Source organism: Micropterus salmoides, unplaced genomic scaffold (assembly GCF_014851395.1).
Source record: "Micropterus salmoides isolate LMB-PRFRI ecotype aquatic unplaced genomic scaffold, ASM1485139v1 Ms_hic_scaffold_198, whole genome shotgun sequence".
Lineage (NCBI taxonomy): Eukaryota > Metazoa > Chordata > Actinopteri > Centrarchiformes > Centrarchidae > Micropterus > Micropterus salmoides.
The window spans coordinates 7445-22888 of NW_024041128.1; the positions used below are offsets into that span (position 1 = coordinate 7445).

General features: G+C 40.4%; 1 protein-coding gene across 2 annotated transcripts; it reads left to right on the forward strand.

Moving 5' to 3' along the window:
* The first annotated feature begins 1358 nt into the window (after positions 1–1358).
* On the forward strand, positions 1359–11936 carry LOC119911246 (zinc finger protein 644-like). Of its 2 annotated transcripts, XM_038730058.1 has the most exons (5): positions 1359–4060; positions 5961–6539; positions 8551–8664; positions 8978–9074; positions 11675–11936. In XM_038730058.1, exons 1-5 carry the CDS (start codon positions 1369–1371, stop codon positions 11850–11852), a joined length of 3660 nt encoding a protein of 1219 aa, XP_038585986.1. In that variant the 5' UTR covers positions 1359–1368; the 3' UTR covers positions 11853–11936. The 2 variants fall into 2 exon arrangements, with proteins under 2 accessions (XP_038585986.1, XP_038585987.1); XM_038730059.1 differs by lacking the exon at positions 8978–9074 and having other exon boundaries at positions 11675–11778.
* Positions 11937–15444: the final 3508 nt, after the last annotated feature.

Sequence of the window (15444 nt, forward strand, 5' to 3'; positions counted from 1 at the left end):
GGGGGGAAATACCAGGCAGGGTTAGTAAAAAGCTCATAGCAGATTGATCTGTGCATACAGCTTAACTGTATTAAAGCTGATAATCCCTGTAAATATCTTCAGGCAAGGCAAAGTCAGCCTTTTAACATTGACTAAATGAAGTAAATAGAAGCAAATGAATTTTTAAAAATTACATTTCTGTTGAACCCCTGTTATATATAGAAGCTTGCTGTGTGAGTTGGCTGCTAATGAGGCTTACACATTTTGAACCAAGATATTTTGATGGTTTTGCCACCCTGCCGTTTGGGGGTAACAGTGAGGTTCGATTTAAATGTGGAGCGTCTGTTCCCCTTTCGAACCTCTAACACCACAACAGATGGGGAGAATATGGAGCTCGGAAGGTTTTACCTCAGAGGTGGTAACAGTGAAGCCACTCATTAACACTGAATTTACCACTTCGTTAGCAACGCAGCTTCCTGTAGAGAGCGACCAGCCCTGGATGTCAAATCCACTGAGCATGCATATTAAACTAAATCAGCTCTGGACAGAATAGTGTCATCTGCTATAAGATGTAGTATATACATGTTAAATTGTATGCTGATTATAATCCTTGTTGAAAATTCAAGCAGCAAGGTTTATCTAAATAAAAATGAAATAAAATAAACTAATTTATTGTTGCTTAAATTCAAGTATTCCTAAAAGAATTAGCAAACCCATCCATGTGTATGCGCAAAGGCATATGTTTTCTTTGTGTGGGTCTGTGTTTGTGTTTTAGACAGATTGTGTGCCTGCCAATTTGTCAGGATTCAAGTAACAACAGTCTCATGCTGGGATCTGTCTTGGCACCATCACAGAGTGATAAGACGCAATATGATCTCATTGGAGGTGTACTTTGTTCCCATGGAAATTGGTCAATTTTAGCACACGACTGAGAACTTTAGGTGGAGAAGCAGGAAGGTTGTATCCCAGAGGTACGCTCACATAATTAAGCATCCTCGCCAGGGTATTCAGGGCTAACAGCAGGGTTTGTTGTGAATAGAGGTGGCGAAAGAGGGTGTTGGAAAATCATAATGCGGCACACAATAATACCACTTTCATTTTATGGGGAATAGCCCCAAACATTTTTTTTAACAGCACCACATTATGTGCGTGCATTAAGAAAGAGAACCAGATTGTATTATACCTGTTGTGCAACAGTGTTTCTGTTTGTAATTTACATCTGCATTATTTCTTTCAGCAAATTTTCTTCAGATTGTTGAATACTGCGCTTGAATAAAGGGAATTATTATGCTCGTGAGACATTGCTTGCTTTACATGGCTTGATTAGAAATATAAAGAACATTTAATAATTTTGTGATATTCTTTTATATTTCAGATAGTTTTGCTACTATGTCTGATCTGAATCTAAATGCACAAGAGGACAAAGCCGTGGAATCTGTGTCTGACAGCCCAGGTTGTACTCAGGAGCCATTACAGAGTCACACATTCTCCCAGAAGAACAATGCTGCAGGTCTGTCCTCAGATGAACACGAAAACCCTTTAAATGGAACCCAGCCGAATCCATTTGTATACAGCAGTGTCCCTGCTGTTCCCAATGCAGGCTATTCATTGCCTTCAGGAGCACTTGTTAATGGACCTGGTTCACACCCCACCTCAGAGGTACACTGTGTCCTGAACAAAGGCACTGTTTTATCCAACAATGTCCTGGATGCCGCGTGGCAAGCGGAGAAGGACACGAGCCCCGAGGTGTTACCACCACCTAGTGAGCTTCAATCAGACGCTTGGAAGAACACAGCGGGGCCCGTCGTAAAAACACTAGCCACACAGCCAGGTGTCAACACGCCACTGTCTCACTCGGAGGAGAATGAGTCTAAACTGGCCTATTCCACACTGTCAGGTGACAGTGCAGAGCAAATGCACATTAGCCAACCTTTAACAAAACAGACAATGAAAACAAGATCTCCACGGGAAGTAGAATGGTCACAAAGCTCCTTTCATGATTATGATGATGCTGAAGTAATCAGATGGGATCCAATAGGAGGGTGCTTGTTGCGCAATGACAGAAGGCTGGAGACCAAAGTGATGCACAAAAGAGACAAGAAGCACAATGCACATGTAAAAAGCATGTCAGGCTCTCAAGAAAAGGTTACCAACAGCTTCAATCACACATATGGAGGTTTCTGTTTCTGCAGTGGTAATGATGTTGACATCACCAACAAAGCTGATTCTTTGGGAACACAGTCTGATGTTAAACATTCTGTTGTGCCATTCAAAGATCTTTCTAGGAACACCGCTTCAGACTCTGAACCCCATTTTTATAGCACAGCACAGGAAGGCTGTAATGAGGAAAATGACCCTGAAGATGAAGACAATTTTAGACCAAAAGTGGAACAGTTGAAGACAGAACAAGTTGAACAAGATCCACTTTTCTTTTCATGCACAATATGCAATGTTAATTTCAAGGAAAAAAGACATTTCCATAGACATATGATGTATCATTTAGGCAAGCATAATCAGGTGAACAGTGAGAATGTTTCACAGCCCTTTATATGCAGGGAGTGTGGGCGTTTGTTCTGTGATAGCAACTCCCTCATGAGGCACATCATTATTCACCAAGACAGGCTGGAAAAACTTATGGAGGAAATCAAAGGTCTTAAAAACACTGAATTCGAAGACAGGGGCACCACAGTACAGTGCCCGCAGTGTGTATTTGGTTGTAACTGCCCTAAAGTCTTTGTCCAGCATGCCAAAACACATGATAATCTGAAGCACTACTACTTCTGTGAGGAGTGTAACTATGTTACACTGACACAACAGGCACTTGAGGCACACCTACATAGTGCACACCTCAACACACACCAGCCTCAATGCAGAAAAATTACTCATACTAACGATGCAGAGGAAGTGGACCATGTTAAGTTTCAGCGTAAAATAGTTTTTTTCTCTAGCAGAGACAAAGTTATATTGGAAAGACATTCTGAGCTGGAGCGTCAGCGATCACACTATGGTAATTCTAAAAAGGTTGCTGACCAGTCCAAAATTGCCGGGTCTAAACCAAGTCTGTCTAAGTTTATTTTTGGAGAAACAGCCGAATCCCCCCACTGTTCCAGTAAAACGGGGGACATATACGTTCAAAAGTCCAATGACAAAACAGCAAGTTCTCCTCAGTTTAAGTCATGCCATGTTGACTGCACCAAAAACATGCTCTCACCGTCTTTGTGGATGGTGGACAGGCATGGAAAATTACTCCCACAACCAGCAGAAAAATTAGACGTGGCAACTGATCTCACCTGTGTCGAAGGAGATGCTGAAAACAATGACTGCGAGGCTTTTGGCAGCTCAAAGCAGGCAAACTGTCCTGCAACCGCAGATTTTTTCCTATCAGCCAGAAATCCTAAATTAGACCAGATGTTCTGTCAGGGTAGCAAGAACGACCAGGCAAGCGGGAGTTTACAAGCACAAGCAATGAGAAAAATGTCAACACCCTTGCATAACTCTATTGACAGTATGAATGGTAATATATTGCCAAGGCTTAGCCAGAGGCTGAAGAAACAGTCTGCAGATAGGGAGTTAGAGAAAGGCTGTAAGGGCAGCAGCAACTTCAGTGATGACACCAGTGGAGCCACAGGCAGCTTCTTGGAAAGCAGCGAAAATGAAAGGAACCCGTATGCTCGGAGGTATTTCAGAAAGAGGCAGAGGTTTTCGGCCAAACACCAAAGCCCTCATGTACTCAGGGATGAAGATGATGGAGATGAAGACTGTAGTGACATAGAGCAACTCGTAATCAAGGAGGAGTATATCGAAACTACAGTGTGTGATGATTCCCCAGAGTCGCCTTGTACACCTTGTGACAGCCTTGATGTTTTCCCCGCACCAGGAGTAAAACACAAGCCCTGTCCGTACTGCCCTGCCATGTTTGAATCTGGAGTTGGTCTGTCCAATCATGTTCGAGGCCACCTTTACCGAGTTGGCTTGAGCTATAACGCTCGGCACATGGTTTCGCCAGAGCAGGTGGCGTTGAAGGACCATCAGCCACGAATCCGCAGGAGGATCCCCTGTGGCACGAGAAAAATGAAAAAAGGTATGAGTATAAGTTCAACTAATGTCATAGGCAATTAAGCACTAGCAACTCAACACAAAAGGTTTTAATGAAGGAGATATAAAAGGTAGCCTACTGTGTTTTAGCGTGATTTAGTATTCAGTTACAGAAGAAACCGCTTGATTCCAATTTCTGGAGGCTGGGGTATTGGATGGGTGTGTAGCACATCAAACAGGAACTGTGAGTTTGCAAACCTGTCAATAACCTGCAGTTCATTTTTTAGCCATGCTAGTAGTTCAGCTATAGGGATGGCAATGTCAGAAGGTCAGTCAGTCATTCCACTACTTTGGTCCAGACTGAAATATCTCAAAAACTGTTGGATGGATTGCAATTCTCTAAGTTTGTACAGACATTCATGGTCCCCAGAGAATTAACGATTAATTTCAGGGTTCAACGTTTATGTTTTTTTTAAATTGGCCAGTTGGGCAAGTGGGTTGAAATCTACTTGCCTGGAGTGCATTTTTACTTGCCCTTATACAAATTGAACAACAAAGACTGCGAAAACTAACCCTGTTTTATCTGCCTTGCTACTCAAACTAGCATCAAACTGCACAATACAGAGTTTTAGCCACAGTTTCAGTGTCAGTTTAGGGGTCCTCGTGAAAAAGTTTTAGAACCACTGCTCTAATGCCATCCGACTAAACTCCTGTTTCCATGATAATTCAAATGCTCGCTTGAGCCTCTATAGCATGGTATAAAGTGCTTCAGGGCGTGTTCAACTCCACTTCTGCTAGTTAAACGGCGCATAAACTGGTGCATTGCTATTTAAATAGCTGACGAATGGCACATTATAAAAAAACTAAATTTGATTAAGAAAAAGCATGGCGCTGGCTGCAGAGATGGTGAAGGGAGCTCATGTGGAGGAGCAAGAGAGAGGGAGTGTGCAATATGGAAAGAAGTGTTGACGTGAAAAACTTTCTTTCAGGAAGCCTTATGTTTCTCTACAGTTCTATGGTTTATCAGTGAAATGTATGAGCTACCCTGCAGACTGGAGTCTCTGTTAACAGTGACAGATAGACAGATCATCCTGAAATACGCTCATCTGCTCTATGATACGTCTGTATCCTCACTGCACTGCATTATTATAAACTATGATGAAAGTGATGTCACAGCAGATATCGTGGGACATTTCAGCAGCCAAACTAAAAACTGTAGTTAAAAAAACTTGACAGGACAGAGGAACCTCCAGACTAAACAGAATGCCACTTTTTGCTTCTGAAATACATAGTTGGACAGCTCTGATGGAGCTCAGGATTTATCTGGAGGACGGCCGCTTTACTTCAAAGAGTTTCTCTGTGTAAACCTGGACTATGGGTGCGACCTTTTGGGTGTGTAGAATAATAATAATAATAATAAATTGAATTTGTATAGCGCTTTTCACGAACTCAAAGTCGCTTTACAGAGCAGAGAAAGAGAAGACACCAGAACATAAATTAACATCAGATCCTGACCAATCCTGTCGCCGTGTCAGAAAATTTTAATAAATCAAGGTATGCTGTGGTTGCAATCCATTCTTTGTTAATTCGCCCCTCAGTCTGTTGTTTGAGCAGGTAGTGTACAGTCAGTTTTTAGAGCTACGAGAGCAATGAGAATGAACCAAAATAGTAAAGTTGTGGGCTGGACAAATAAACGATGAGCTGAAACTTGCTATACAGCTCCGTAAAATCGAGGGGAGCAGCAGATTCTCTGTAGGTTGATTTTGTTATTGTAAAAATATTGATTATAACATTAAATGTACAGTGTACTGTATTTGATAAAGTTTATGAAGGCTTGTACATTATAAAACAATCCAAACAGTAGGCTGTACTATTATGAATATTAGCTTTGTGTTTTTGTACATTTATTTTATTATTTTTATGACAAACCTTATTTGGTATTACAGCTGTTAAACCAGAAACCCAAGGAGAGCACGCATGCCCCCTGTGCTGGGGTTGGTTTGATACTAAGACTGGCCTTTCCAACCATGTGAGGGGACACCTGAAACGAATTGGTGGAAGTGTTACCAGCACCAGTAAGTCCCCGCTCTGCATCCTAAATGAACTGCTACAGGACAAAAAGGAACATCGGAACATCCTCCAGGTCCTCAACAAGAGCCAATTCCCCTCACGATCCTTTGTCTCTCCGAATTTAATCAGCAGCAATGGCCTGGTCCTGATGCGCACAGGCATCCCAGTGAAAATCCAGTACGAGATGAAGAGCCCACGTCCTATCTTGGACAGCTTTGTACCAAAACAGGAGGCAGAGGCCTTCTCAGAAAAGAAGAAGTTTCTGGTAGAGGCACAAAGAGGCACTAAGGCCTCCTCAAGCACTTTAGTTGAACTGCTCAAGATGAGACGGGAAAGTATGGAGCTTTCAGCGAGAAACAACCAGGAAGCCTATGCAACCAGGAAGCTCTGTGATTTAACCAAAGATTACATGGAGGAGACACAGATGACCAATGTGCAATCAAACTGGGCTCATGGTATGTAGCAATTTCATGTTTCTTAAAGGGTCGTATGGGTGGTTTTGCATGTTTTAGCCCATTAATAGTCCTGTACAATACATCCAAAGCAAATGGAAGTTTCAGGTCTCTGCAAGTTCATTTTCACAGGAGGGGGTATAGTAGAAAATAAATCTTGGATCCTACAACTGATTTGTAGATATTTGGCAAAACCACTTCTAAGACATATCATTTCAAGACACGCCCCTCACTCTTTAAAGTATTTTACTACTGAGTTGGATCATTTATGTGATCTTCTTGTACAAATGTGCCAAATTAGTTTTTTGCCCTGACTGCTCTATTGCAGCACATAAATTAGTTATTCTCGGCAAATAGACCCATATCCCCCAAATGATCAGTCCTCCCGTGGTGTAAATTTGATTGAAACATGTCCAGAATATGTTGGTTTTGGGACGTATGGATAACTATGACTTGGATGACTGAGAATCTTCAAAAAGAAGGTTAAAATCAAGGGCAACTGGATTTGGTTGAAGATACTAGAAGACATTTCGTTCCTCATCCAAAGGACTTCTTCAGTTCTGACTGACTGGTAGAGAAACTCAGCTATTTAACCTCAGTGGGTACCGCTGGTTCATGTGTTCCTGGCTGCTGTAACAACAGTCGTTACAGTCGTTAGACTACCTGAGGCCAAGACTGAACGACCATCGTTGGCATCCTCACCTGAGGCCAATAGGTTAGTTTGTTGAGTTTCCTGGGAAGTGATGAAAGGACCACATTGTAAGTGGGGGATAAGTGGGGGCAAAATTTCACAATATAAAAATATGTTTAGGTAGAATCAAGTTGGGGAGTATTTTAGCTTTGTTTGATAGCAGAGAAGTCCACTATTTATTGTGTAGATGCTAACAGTCAGCCCCCTGATTTTCATCAATATTCTATTACAAATTTTCAATGTTTTTACAAAGCCAGTTAAGCAATGTAAGAATAGTTCACAATCATTTTCAAGTTCATATAAAAAAATCATGAGATCCTCTTGATGTTTAGTTGGAAGCCGATCATCCGTGTTTACACAATTTCGTTTAATGTCTGTCCAAATCAAACTTTCATTCAGGTACTGCGAAAGATGTTGGTAAAGATTTCAAATCAAATTGCTCTTTGTTGAGTTCTATTTTAAATGGAACGATATGGTGCTTGCCTCTATTATTGTGTTACAGTGGCAACTGCTAGGTACTCCTAAAGATGACTTTCTGCTGTGTGTCCTGTCCTGAAAACTGATGTGTTTTGTAATTCATAGTATACCATTAGAGTGTTAATGAGTTGTAGTTCACACTGCACCATCACCTCACGTTCAAGACAACTCACAAATTAGTCGTTAAAAATGAACATCAATATTTATATTTTTTTCCCGTTAAGACATTTTTGTATTGTTGTGAAATTGTTCTTAGTTTTCTAAACTAAAATTAGATAAGTAAAATTAGGTTCTTTTTAAATTTTGAAATATTTTCTGGGAACTACTTAACCATTCCACTTCTGAATATTTATTAACAGGCAATGGTGCACAGCAGAGACATTGCCACTTTTCTGTCATATGACTAACAGATCTATGATTTTATGTGTAGTTTATGAATCCTCTGTGACTCTCATGAGGTGGTGTCTGTGAAAATAGCCCCCCTGAAGACACAAGATTGTGTTAAACTTCACCAGTAACACTTTTCAAACAGGAGAGTGCAAATCAGATGCTTAGAATGAAAACGGGTGGAAGAAGACACAGAGCACGGTGGGAGTAACAGTTTTGCCTGATAATAAAATTATGCTTTTCTCCTTAAATACTACAGTATCTAACTTCTGATGATCCTAAACCTTGATTTTAGACATAAGTATCATCTAAACTGTATTAAAATGAACATCGTCCAATCAAATTTTGCATTAAAGCTTTAATGGAAAATATAATCCCATAATTTCAACCTAAACGTTTTGATCTATTTGCCTTATTAACTTTGAGCTTCATTTCGTTTTTCAATGTATTATCTTTCAGGGGAATGTGATTCGAATAAGATTTGTATTCAGTGTAACAGCACCTTTCCCAGGCTTCCCGGTCATCTTCAAGCCTATACACACAGGAAGAGGATTGCCATTTTTGAAGGACCAGGTACGTTTGTTACAATATACTATTGCAAAATGTTGCAATGTTTCCTGCGCCATGCAATCAAAATTGTTGCTTAAGCATAAGAATCATGTGTCTGTGTGGAACCAAATTAAAAAGAAACTGAATATATGGTCGACATTAGATGAATTAGTCACCTGTCACATGTCTTATTTCATACAAAAATGGTTGCTGACTAGAATAGTCGATATCAATAGTGAAAAATAGTTTGGCTTTGGGATTATGTATTTATACCTCTTGCCAGTGATAACTTAATACATCCCTTTAGATAAAGCAGTGCAGTGTTTTGTCTTTTTAGGCTATGGTTATAAACAGAAGAAGCCAAGACCAAGGCCTGGGTTAAAAAAGAAGATTTTACCATCCTTGAATGCTGAGATATACACACTCACCTGCAGGTACATAAAATGGAAGGTTACATAAGTAACTATTCTCTTAGCAAAGAGTGAGTTGAAAGCGCTCCTACCCAGTTACATATTTATTATCTGTAGGCCCTAAATGAAGAGATGAAAAGATGCATAAGCCAGAACACCAGTCAAAACTCTGACCATTTGTCATTCCTTATCTGGAACCGCCCACAAATTTTTACGAGTAGCTACCGCTGGGCAATTCACAGGCCATGCTCACAGCAGCCTGTTCTCTAAGTATTTTATAATCCAGATTCCCTTATGTTTTGGGGCAGTCTAAAGAGGTAGTCTATATTCTTTTGCATCTATGTTTCCACATCTGAAGGGGCTGCAGAAATGAGACTGGCTGTCCCTCTATCCCCACATCTAACTGTGAGGGGCATATGCCCAACTCACTGTGGGGCCCACCTCAAAGGCCTCAGGTACTGTTTTTCCATTGCCAGTACCAGCTCAGCTCAACTCACCTCGCCTCGACTCGTAATTTAAAATTTTCAATGCGACACACACACCAGCGACCCACACACAGCTGTCTCTTGATTTAAGTTAAAACGTTTCATCATTCCTCAGAATGTGAAGACAGAGAAGCGGTATGAAAAACCTTACAGCTGTGTTTTCCTCTGCCATTGTTGCTGCAGCGCTCTGTGTGACAGTGGGACCAGAGGGCTCTGTGAGCGGGCGGCTTCCTCCGGTGCCACTTGCAGAGTTCCTCAACTCCTCAAACTTTCAAGCGCATTTTTGTTCTGCCATCACTTTTCATAAATCTGTCAATATTTGAATATACACAGTTGATTTCTCACCTCAAAACTTCTCAGAAGTGGATTTAGTGATGAAGCGCGTGCAATGATGGTGCAATGAATAGTGACGATTCTGTCTGACAAATCAGTAGTCTGCTGTGTTTTCACATCACATTTTGTATCGCTCAGCTCGCTTGGAAACGAAAAAAAGTACCTGGTAGCATGTATAACTTTTCCACAATGAAAACCAAATAAAGGCAAGTAGAGGCGAGTCGAGGCAGGTTGAGCTGGTACTGTGCAGTGGAAAAGGGGCTTTAGAGAAGGGAGACTACTGAATCAGCTTAACAGTGAGAAGGGAGGGATACTGTCAACACACAGTGTAGACAGTGGACCACAGCTTCCCTTCTTTAAGTTTAATTAAGGGGGCCATACCAGTGTTGTATGATCCACTTGCCAGAGTAATCCATTAGCCCACCAACTTTTACAGAAGCCCCACTAGCGACCTCTTCAGGAGAGAATCAGCTCTCTTAAGCTGGGCATACACTGTACGGTTTTAGAAGTCTTGTTGTTGAATTCCAACTCACACTGTACGAGTAAATCTTCTGCAGGGTAAAGCCAAAAGCTCAAGGTTTACGTCACACTGTACAGTCGGATGGTCAGCCACGACCTGAGTGCTTACACTGTACGTGCATAAAACCAAATTCGAAAGATACAAGGTAGGTAGAAATTTGTTTGCTAAGCAATGCTGCTAACAAGCAGCGAACATGCTGTCTTGATCATCGGTGTCATCCTGTGTTCCAACCTTCTAAAACAGGAGGCGCTGGTGTAAATGGCATACATGTTACTTTATAGCTAGCGACGTGTCGCCATGGCACTTTCAGACACCGTTCACCACTTCACACAGGCGCTGTGAGGAACAAAGGCACCGATCGCAGGGAATTTACTTGTGGCTCTACTTCAGCCGTGCGACAGCCTGACAACGGCCGATCAAAATTTCTGACATGTTAGAAATTCATCCGACTGTCCAGCAGCCGTAAGTGAGCAGTTGATTGGTGCTTCGTCGAATCGACGGCGTAGCCTCTGTGTAGCCCCGTACCATACGCCAAGCCTGACAAGCACCTCCTCAAAAATGTAACTACACGTTGGGGCGACGCAGACCATAAGAACTGTGATTGGTCGGCTGGGTAGCTCAGCAACGCCTCCAAGCCGACTGGAAGTGCCCCGTGCTTTTGAAGTAAATTCTACTAGCGGCTAAACCAACGGCTTTAACAAACTGGATCCATATATTTGAGCGTCACAACCCAAGCGAAATGACTCGTTTCACTATCAGAATGTGATCCATTTGGTCGATAACATTTGAAAAATCTATAACAGCCAGTATCTATAACAGTATATAATTTACCCCCATTCAAGTTAGCGGATTGCTACAGTGGATGCTGTAGCGCTACCACCAACAAGCGTTTGGCGGTGTAATTGCTGAACGACGGAGACACCGACACACAAGTATATATCCATGGCTACCCGATGCAGAAGTAGTAATCACGCTTTACAGTGTATTCCCAGCTTTATACTGATAAATTCTAAAGGCTGTAACCTCCCACAAACATCTCTCACAACACACATTTGAACTCCTTGCACTTGTGGTATATGTGGCTGCACACATCACCTCTCACCCCCCCCCTCCACCCCCAATCCATGTACATATGAAATATCTAATTGGGTGCTAAAGAAATGTGTTTACAATCAGTAGAATAAAACAAAATATACAATAAAGCACAGCTTACATTTCACAGCGGAAGAAGGTGGTTGTGCTTTAACTCGAGAAACAGTGACTTACTTTTGCTTCTATTTCTGCAGATTCTGTGACTTAGTCTTCCAGGGTCCCCTGTCTGTCCAGGAGGATTGGATCAAGCATTTACAGAGGCACCTTCTGCACACCAGCGTGCCCCACTCAGGGACAGGGATGGTAGAGGTTTTGGGTCTTCATCACAAAATACAAATGAACATGTCTTGTGAGCACCCAGACCTTGAGTAGAGTTTGGCCTGTCTAGAACTTCCAGTTGCGTGAATTTGCACACTATAATCAATACATTATTTTAGATTAGTCCTGCAGCTCTTTATACAATATGTATAATAGGTAATCCACACTACTTAATAGTTTACATTAATAATACTGTATATATAAGCAAAAACTGTATTGTAGGACATTTTAATGGTATGCTTTGCCTTATCAACTTAGATAATACAACTTATAGGGTGTATCTTTATTGAATGCTATATAAGTTAGACATAACGGTGGCAAAACCACAGTGGCAGTATGAGCAAGGAACAGGATAACATATTTCTTCAGTACACGTTGGTCTGGCAGTGCAGAACTGCCATTGTAAGAATAACATTGTTCTCCTGTGTTTCTCATGATAAAAAGTGCCTTGTTATTATGACAAAGCATTTTGTTATTATGAGAAAAATGTTTTCAATATAAAATGAAAAAAATAAACAGAAAACTTCCTCATTATAAAAGGAAAGTTAAAAGGAGCCACCTACATTAGCCTAAGCATTTCATTTAAGTTCATGTCTCACTTTCTTTTCGAGCCAACATAAAATAAAATTGTGCTTGTTAAGCAGTGTACACGGGGCTGTCATTAGTTTGTGGGTGCTTTGAAGGGTTTCACCTCTTTGTGCCTGTATCAGGGAAAGAATCTCTCCTAATCAAAGTGACATTCAAGATGTGACATTCAAGATGTTGCATTATGTTTAGAGAGCTTGTTCTGCCGTTGTTCTTCTGCTTAACCTTCAACCGTCATCTCATTATAACTGTTATAACAACATCTTTTTATAATGAGAAAACTCTAGTTATAACATGAAACCTTTCCAGTTAGAACAACATATTGTTAGAATTCTTTTTTCTCATTTTGGTGACTCTGTAGCCTATTTTTGATGGGTTGCTTTTTGGTTCTTTAAAGGTTCATAATGAACAGTATGTAGACCACTAGTACTGAGCATTTGCATGCCCATAACCTATACTCCAAATGTATTCCAACTTGGTGCTTATTTTGCAGAGTGGCAGAGAAAGTTCCATACTTTCAGACAAGAAAACAGGATCTGCAAAGGGCAAAGATGACATATCATTTTGTAGCGATGGTTGAATTTCATTGAAATTTTTTCAGGGTCTATCACTGGAAGAAAGCACTTTGTCTTTTGCCCAGGACATTTCTTTTTGTTGTTTTTTTTTTTGTTCTGTGTGCACATCATACACAGCTACAGTTTGTCCTTCTTTGATCCTCTTCTTAGCACCTACAGTATGTGGTCAAGTCTTGTTGAACCCGTTGCCAAAAGTCTCACACTTGAATTATTTTTAAGTTAAATATTAGAAAGAAAAACTTTCCTATATACTGTAGCATCTGCATTGAATGAATATGAATGTGTACATATTGCTTTCAGTGATACCTGTCCCTTGATGACTATACACCTGAATATACCTTTATGACTATCAAAGAAATATTTAGCTTTAATGACCAATGCCATTTTAGTATTTTATCTATGTATTTATCTATTTTTGTCTTGAAATATTGAACTTGTTGCACTGACATTTTAAAATTGTAGACAGGTAGCACTTCCTAACAGTTGTATTATTACAAGTAACTGACAAACATTTCTATAAAATAATCTTATTTCCCTACTCAGGCTTGATAGTTTTTAGACTTAGTATTGCTCAGATTACAGAATACAGCTTTTTGTAGGTAAATGTTTGTATAGAAATCAGTGACATTAATAATAAACTTGCATGATAAGAGTGTCACTAAATCTAAATACATTTAGTGAATTATTATTAATCAGCCAAATTTAGTAGATTTATCAGCAATGCTGTGTTAAATTATATTAGCAATAGGATGTAGATATTGGGGAAAAAGTAACCTTCACACTACACTTTTGCCCCATACGGAGGATATACAGTATAGGATTGAGAGCTGCATCTGACTGGTTGGTAATTTACTGCAGTTTTTGTGGAGTGGTCAAAAGGTTTGACTCGCATGGTTAATTGATCAAGCTGTCTGAGATATGGTAGAACAAAAGACTTAATTTGCAAAATAATGGTGTTTATAGAGCCAAATGTCTGTGGATATTCATGGTCAGGTGGAAAAAGTACTACGGTGAAGTGATAATTAAGGCACGGTCATGCTGATCAGGATAAGAAAATGGACAGAATTTCTGAGCTTCAGATTTTTATTCATTAGGCTGTTTTGGAATGTCAATTATGGAGAACCAACCAGAAACACAGGGAGGAAAAATCTACAATAATCCACTGCATGACCACAGTGTTTATCTATTTTATGTTTACTTCTGATATATCTGTATTAAAATAATTAATCATATTTTTATGTCAATAAATTCGCATTTACAGTCAACAGTACTGACTCAACCTGAGTTTAAACACAGACATGACTTTGCCGATGTTGCTCCAAACTTTCTGTGACTGTCAGGTCTGCCAGGGGAAAATCTGATGCACAGGAAGTGATATATTTTATGATTTGGGCAGCAGAAACACCAGTTTTTCTGTTTGCGTAGGATTGACCGGTGCCTTAAGAAACCTTAGCTTCAAAATCATTATCACCATGAAGTAAAAAAATGGTGAGTACTGGTGGCACTATTTGAGTAACATGAGCTGTGCGAGGTACGCTGCAGCAGTGATATGACAAAAGAACTTGGCGTAATTAAAAAGGATGGATTCCTGATAGAAGATCACTTAAGTTTGTCTCGTGTTTTTTCATGTAATCTATTACCCTCTGTGCGTACTTCACTATAAACAGTTGTGATGATGGCCCTGTAAGTTGTAGAAGAAAAAACTTGGGAAAATTTCATATAATGTTTTGGGTAAGTGCAACGTATCACTTTAAGTGAAAGTTTTTTTTTAAATAAAATTGTGTTCCTACTTTCATTTACAGAGTGCAGACACAACTTCTAGCAGCAGCTGGAGCTGACCCTTTCAGTTGTTTAAAGGTGTGTTATGTGATGATGGACCATTCCCTATCCACAGTACACAGGCCAGTTTTATTTGTTGCAATTCTTTTGGGTGAAACATACAGATTTAAGTGTGACTTTGCACCATTATTCCCAACAGGAAGTAATTTTAGGGCTATGTGCTATTTTAAACTCCGGTTTTTAGCGTTACAGGCTGAGTATTTGATGTACCCCATACAAGATAGCCACTTCTGGGTTTTCTACTTACCAGTGGCAAAGGGGGCTAACCCTGCAGTTTATCTTGGGCAGTATTTAAAGCAGCGATCAAAGCTGTACAAACCAATTGTCATCATGCTTCTCCGGAGGGAATTTTGAAGTACTTTAATGCTCCTTCTTTGGGAAATAATTGTGCCACTCTGTGACTTCATTAGGTCTCCTGGCTGTTTCAAAAGATGTTCTCTCTGGAGGTTGAAAGCCACATCGCTGGCAGACAGCATCCCAAGGGGCCGAATGAATAAAAAAGGAGAGATTATAATGAGATTGAGTTAGCCATGACCAGAATTGGGCTTTTCATTATTCCACTGGCTGAAGAGAGAGAGAGAGGGACAAGGCTGACATAAAGAAATGTGTTGTTGCAGGACCCACACTCGCCATCTGCCATGGGGGTC

What these genes read in the sequence shown, in the direction of transcription:
- LOC119911246 (XM_038730058.1), top strand. Translation starts at nt 1,369, where the DNA reads ATGTCTGATCTGAATCTAAATGCACAAGAGGACAAAGCCGTGGAATCT. An exon ending in GCAATCAAACTGGGCTCATG is followed by an intron (nt 6,540 to 8,550) that starts GTATGTAGCAAT and finishes ATTATCTTTCAG; the next exon opens with GGGAATGTGATTCGAATAAG. An exon ending in ATATACACACTCACCTGCAG is followed by an intron (nt 9,075 to 11,674) that starts GTACATAAAATG and finishes CTATTTCTGCAG; the next exon opens with ATTCTGTGACTTAGTCTTCC.